This window comes from Penaeus monodon, chromosome 2, assembly GCF_015228065.2.
Source record: "Penaeus monodon isolate SGIC_2016 chromosome 2, NSTDA_Pmon_1, whole genome shotgun sequence".
Lineage (NCBI taxonomy): Eukaryota > Metazoa > Arthropoda > Malacostraca > Decapoda > Penaeidae > Penaeus > Penaeus monodon.
The window spans coordinates 23264975-23271277 of NC_051387.1; the positions used below are offsets into that span (position 1 = coordinate 23264975).

The 6303-nt window shown below is 46.4% G+C and overlaps 1 protein-coding gene across 1 annotated transcript in view; it reads left to right on the top strand.

Annotated features, from left to right (window-relative positions):
- The window catches only part of LOC119581789 (poly(A)-specific ribonuclease PNLDC1-like), a 14184-nt gene extending 11651 nt beyond the window's left edge, over window positions 1–2533 (top strand). The window contains exon 10 of the mRNA XM_037929922.1: window positions 1823–2533. Within this exon, the coding sequence (XP_037785850.1) occupies window positions 1823–1895 (73 nt within the window). The 3' untranslated portion in view covers window positions 1896–2533. The remainder of the gene's footprint in view (window positions 1–1822) is intronic.
- The last annotated feature ends 3770 nt before the right edge of the window (window positions 2534–6303 follow it).

Genomic DNA, 6303 nt, shown 5'->3' on the forward strand with positions numbered 1-6303 from the left:
CTCTCTCTCTCCCTCTCCCCTCTCTGTCTCTCTCTTTCCTCTCCCTCTCTGGCTCTCTCTCCCCCTCTCTGTCTCTCTCTCTCTCCCCCCTCTCTGTCTCTCTCTCTCCCCCCTCTCAGTCTCACTCTCTCCCCCCTCTCTGTCTCTCTCTCTCCCCTTTCTATCTCTCTCTCCTCCCTCTCTGTCTCTCTCTCTCTCCCCCTCTCTGTCTCTCTCTCTCTCCTCTCTGTCTCTCCCCCCCCCCCTTCTCTCATCCTCATCTTCTCTCCCTCTCCCTCTCCCGTCTCTGTCTCTCTCTCTCTCCCCCTCTCTGTCTCTCTCTCCTCCCCTCTCTGTCTCTCTCTCCCTCCCCTCTCTGTCTCTCTCTCCCCCCCTCCCTCTGTTCTCCTCTATCCCCCCTCTCTGTCTCTCTCTCCCCCCTCTCTGTCTCTCTCTCTCTCCTTCTCTGTCTCTTCCCCCCCTCTCTCCTTCTCTGTCTCTTCCCCCCCCCCCCCCTCTCCCTCTCTCTCTCGTCTCTCTCTAGCTCTCTCGCTCTCTCTCTCTCTCCTCTCTCGCTCTCTCTCTCGCTCTCCTCTCTCCTCATACTTCTCTCTCTCTCTCTCCCCTCTCTCTCTGGCTTCATCTCCCCTCTCTCTCCTCCCTGTCTCTGCTCTCCCCCCTCTCTTGTCTCTCTCCCCTCCCCCCCTCTCTCTCTCTCTCTCTCTCTTCTCGCTTTCTTCGCTCTCTCTCTCTCTCGCTCTCTCTCTCATCGTCATCATCGTCCTCTCTCTCTCTCTCTCTCTCTCTCTCTCTCTCCCTCTCCCTCTCCCTCTCCCTCGCCCTCTCCCTGTCGTCAATCTCTCCCTGTCTCACTCCTCCCGTCTCACTCTCCCTGCTCTCCCTCTCTCCTCTCCCTGTCTCTCTCACCCCTTCTCTGTCTCTTACTCTCTCCCCCTTCCGTCTCTCTCTCTCTCCTCTCCCTCTCCTCTCTCTCTCTCCTCTCCCTCTCCTCTCTCTCTCTCTTTCTCTCTCCCCTCTATCTCCCTATCTCTCTCTCCCCCCTCTCTGTCTCTCTCCCCCTCTGTCTCTCCCCCCTCTCTCTCCCTACCTCCCTCCCCCCCCTCCCCCCTCCCCCTCTCTCTCCCTCCCTCCCCGCGCTCTCCCACCACCCCCCCTCTCTCTCTTTCTCTCTCTCCTCTCTCTCTCTCTCACTCTCTCTCTCTCTCTCTCTCTCTCTCCCTCTATCTCTCTCGTCTCTCTCTCTCTCTCCACCCACCCTCTCTCTCACTCTCCACCCCCCTCTCTCGACCCCCCCTCTCTCTCTCCCCCCCCCCTCGCTCTCTCTCCACCCCCTCTCTCTCTCTCCACCCCCCTCTCTCTCTTCAACCCACCTCTCTCTCCCCTCTCTCTCCTCTCTCACATCGTCTCTCATCTCATCTCCTCTTCTCTCTTATCTCTCTCTCTCTCCCTCTCTCTATCTCGTCTCTCTCTCTCTCTCTCGTCGTCTCTCTCTCTCTCTCTCTCTCTCTCCACCCCCCCTCTCTCTCTCTCCACCCCCCTCTCTCCACCCCCCCCTCTCTGCTCTCTTCTCTCACCCCCTCTCTTCACTCTCCACCCCCTCTCTCTCTCTCCACCCCCTCTCTCTCCACCCACCTCTCTCTCTCTCTCACCCCCCTCTCTCTCTCCACCCCCCCTCTCTCTCCCCACCCCTTCTCTCTCTCTCCTCCTCTCTCTCTCTCTCTCTCTCTCCCTCCCTCTCTCCATCTCTCTCGCCCTCAAATCTGAGTAATTTATGTATTTGTGCCATGTTTATTTTAGTAAATGGATGTTTATTTTATTACAGGTCAGGTGCCTTAGTGTCTGCAGGTTTAAGTAGTTGGCTTATTTACAGCACATTTAAGAAGGCTTCTTCTTGAGTTTCTGTATAGATGTATGAAAAAATATAAATAGCAGCAGTTGCAGTAAATAGATAAATATATTGCAACTTGTTTGTGCTCATTCATAAATCAAACGATTTTGTTTGATGTTTTAAGCATGTTCTGTTGTGGATGTGTGGGCCCTCAACAAGCAGTGCTCATACTGAAGTATCAAAGGCATGATATCAGTAGCACAAGCTGCAGGGTTACAGTGAATCTTCCAACAAGTTATTTATGTTCTACACAATGTAAATGAGAAATTACCAAAAAAGGAATAGCATGAAGTGAGCATCCTCATATCTTACAAAAGAAAACAGTCTGAAGAGGTAGATTTGTATGTAACTTGATAATTATGTAGTTAAATGTAAATTATTGATTAAACTGGTATTTCCCCTGTTTTATATATATTTTTCAATATGTATCAAATTTAGTTTCACTGTATTTTTGCATACATGCTTTCAGTGAGTAATTAATTTTGTCTTTTTAAAAATTATTTTGTGATTTCAGATTACAGTTCCTGATCATTTTCTGATACAGTTACTTTACTTTTACCTTGTAGTAACTTTGATATTGATTATTTCATATTAAATAATGAGTCATACTTCTTGATTTTGCTACATAATAAAATAATTTGCAAATATTTGTTTCATTTACATTACTGATGTTTTAGAAATATGGTATTCATGATTATCTGCCTAAGACTTCATGTATGGTTTAGTGTGCAAAATTAGTGTGCTGGTAATCTGTGGAATATATTTTCCCCATAGAACACCTAGCCAAGAAGTCCTCAGAGAACACATAATAAAAAAATTCTCCCATCAAGCATAGTGCTAAGTTATTTCTAGGGTGACCTTATCACTTTCTTTTATTGTGAGCTCCCATCTGCATTAAATTTCCTTATACATAAAAAAAGCTCCTCAGACAATATGACAGTCCAACATCCTTCTCATCTCTAGGCAATCTTTTATTCCTGTTCTAGGTACCAGCCATCCACACAATCAAACAGCAAAACTTGAGCAAAGATTCCCAGATTCTTAAATGTGCAAGTTCAGATCATGGATAATGCCCCTGATCCAAATGCTAAATACCAAATATTTTATAAATCAGTCTGGAAAGAAGCTGACAGCTGCTATCTATTTCCCTTAAAAAAAAAAAAACTTTCAGCACTAACACAATAGGCCATGAGTCCCAAGAAGTACAAAGACCTTGTAATGGCAAGAAATGTAATTGTTGATACAAGAAGTGTCACACAAACAAGGGCAAAGCAACATCTTGTTACCGGATTCCCTCAGTGTCTGAATGAGCTTTATCGAACAGATTGAAGATCAATACCAAAAAGTGCACAGAAATAAAGTTATAGTTTCATAAATTAGCCAAATGTGATTAAATTAAAGTAGATAATGACCCTTTAAGTCTTGTCTTTATGGTGACTGGGGAAAATGTGTATGATCGACCCTGCAGCTCTCAGGGTGCCTTCCCCAAGCAAAACACACACACATACATATACAGGCCCATTGAAAAGATGGTTTGCTGGTGCTTTGCCCCAGGACCTGTTTGATGGGGGGGGACACCAATTTTGTGATGATAAATAATTTCAAAAATGCATTATTATTATTATCATTACTATTATTATTATTGTTAAGTAACCCTTATTAGGGGGGAGTGATTTTGTAAAGCAATGGTCAAAGAAGTCTTCCCTGTCCGGGGATCCATACACTGCCACACAGTATCTTTCAGCTAGAGCAGTCACGCTATGTACGGTATGAATGTTTACAATAACCTCCTGGATGAACTATGCACTGAAGAAAGTCGTGGATTCTATGAATATTGAAATGAACCAAATTTGATCAATTGAAAAAAAATCAAGAAAAAAGACAATAAACAGAAAAGCCAATCCGTCCATTTTATTAATTATCATACATCAAACAATGTTTCAGCTACCCTGATACCCTATATTTCAACAGAAATAGAAAATCGGACAATATTCTTTCCAATAGCATATACTGCTATTAGTGTAATCAGTAATCTAAGAGAGACGTAAGTATGGACTGATAAAAACTACAGTTCGGAGGCAGCAAATACTATTTTGAAATAATATCGGTACCTGCCAATCATGACATCGTTGCCAGCCTTACAATTATACCCCTGAAAAGCGAAGTGCTTGTTGATTTCATCCATTATTGTTGTACTGAACTTTCTACTATCATGATATTTGTGGAATATACTAGTGTGACCGCCCCTTAAGGTGATCTTTCCTTTATAGACTTTTACACAGTACAATAGTCTATACTGCCTATTGTGAGGTAATTGGTCAGTCCATGCATGTAGCCCAGCCCGTCTGCGGAAAATCCAGTATGTAGTGTATGTACATTAAGCATGGCGGTCGTCGTTTGAGATTTGCGTTCTGGCTTCGCCCGGGCCTTCATACATATGGCCCGGCCTGTGTCAGCTATTCATGGCTGTCTCATTTTGTTCTCTGACACTCTATGCTTACCGTGGTGGCGGGATTGCTATCAGGCGCTCCTGCCGCCATGATGGCAATGCGGCATGATCTCATTACCAGGCCGGCGGCTGTTGTGGGCGGTCCTTGTCTCAGAAATTGTGTGTGCTCACAATTCTGTAATTACCAACGTGGCGTTCGGCTCGCGACAGTGCATACAACACTTGTCTTCATGGTCAATTGTCTGATCTGCCATGCGCAATAGTAACCTAGTCTGATTCTGTGAAGAATGACTTCGGTATCTCTATTGATTGCTTCAGAGAGTGCCAGTGGCTCATAGCCTGTGTCGTCTGAGTACCATCTGGCCGAGGGGGAGGATCTCGTTTTCTCTCTGTGAAGCTGCAGGAGGAAGGCACGAGCTGTGGCATTACACTTCTGCCTAAGATTTTTCGACTCGGTTTTATGATCATGGGATTTGGGGGCATACCCCTGCCAATGTCAGCTAGTCTGTCAGCAAGCTCAATCCTTCTGATGCCTATGTGGCTAGGGACCCAGTTTAAGATTATTTTTCTACCCTGAGCAAGAATCCTCTGTGCTATTGTGAGGACGGTGGTCAGAAGGTACATGTCTTTGGGTGAGCTTTGCTCTAGGCAGTCAGTAGCTGCCCTGGAGTCTGTATGTATGACCACGTGTCCTTCCCTTAGGGACACGTGGGCTAGGGCTCCCATCATCGCAACTGCCTCTGCCTGTAGCGAGGAGGCGTTGTATGTTACCCACATGGATTGTATGGCATCCCTTGCTGCAAAGCCGGCGCCTGCAATGTGGTTTAAGGGATCGACTGATCCATCCGTGAAGTAGGTTCTACTACCCGGAGGAGTAATGGCTGCAATGACCCTCTCAACTTCTGCCTTTAGACTAGGCATGGTGTACTGATTCTTTCTCCTTGACAAGCTCATAGCAGAGAACTCAATCAAGGTTTGTGCCTACGGCGGGGCTTCAATAAAGTCGGGGTGGAGGGTCCATGCCCTTGGCAAGTAGTTGTTCTTGAGCTGATAGCGTATCAACACCCTGGCTGTGTGAGACAGCCAAAAGTTGTTTGCAAACAGTTCGTGGTCTTGTTCTAGGCGTCTTAGTATTTTTTGTCTCATGTTTGTGTTCCTGGGAGCTTGGATGACCTTTGAAAATAACTGAGCTGCCATTAGATCAGGGGGAGAAGGTTTGCCTTCATGAGGAGGTTGAGGGTCTTCGTCCACCTTGGAACACCCAGAATGAACCATGGCAACTTCATTTTGAACTGTCTCCAATTTTTCCCTTAATTTTAGCTTTGCGGCAATCAGGGAGACAGAAACATAGTCCACAATGAGACGGATAGCACGTACATAGAATGATCTTCGTACTCTGATTCCTTTCTGGATCAGGCTCTCCACAGAGGTGACAGTGCTGATTGTGCTTAAGAGCGTGTCTATGCTGTGTGCTGTGCTCAAGCCCCTTGTGAATCCATGGAGGTGTTCATGTGGGGGTCCCATTTTCCATTGGAGTCGGTTTAGTACCATTCTCTCGATCGTCTTCCCCAGACAGCTGAGGAGAGGGATGAGGCAGTACTTCCCTGGCTCCTTTGGTTTTGGGATGGGGACTATGATGGCCCTCTTCCAGCTCTGGGGTAGAGTGGAAGTTTTCCAGGACTTGTTAATGAGTTGCACGAATGCAAGACTGGCTCGAGGCATGATGCCCCTTGGCACAGTTGGGACATTTGGCTTTTGTGTCCCTTTAGCCTTCATTGTGTGCCTTAAGGCACACCTCAGTGTTGTGTGCCTTGCTACAGACACCACATTTAGGCTTGGCCTTGTAGCTAGCCTGGTGGTGGCCATATCTTTGGCACTTGAAGCACCGAAGTGTACATATGTTCTTAGGCTGTAGGAGCCCCAGTTACCCAGATCAAGGGTAGTGATTAGGGCTCCTTTCAAAGTC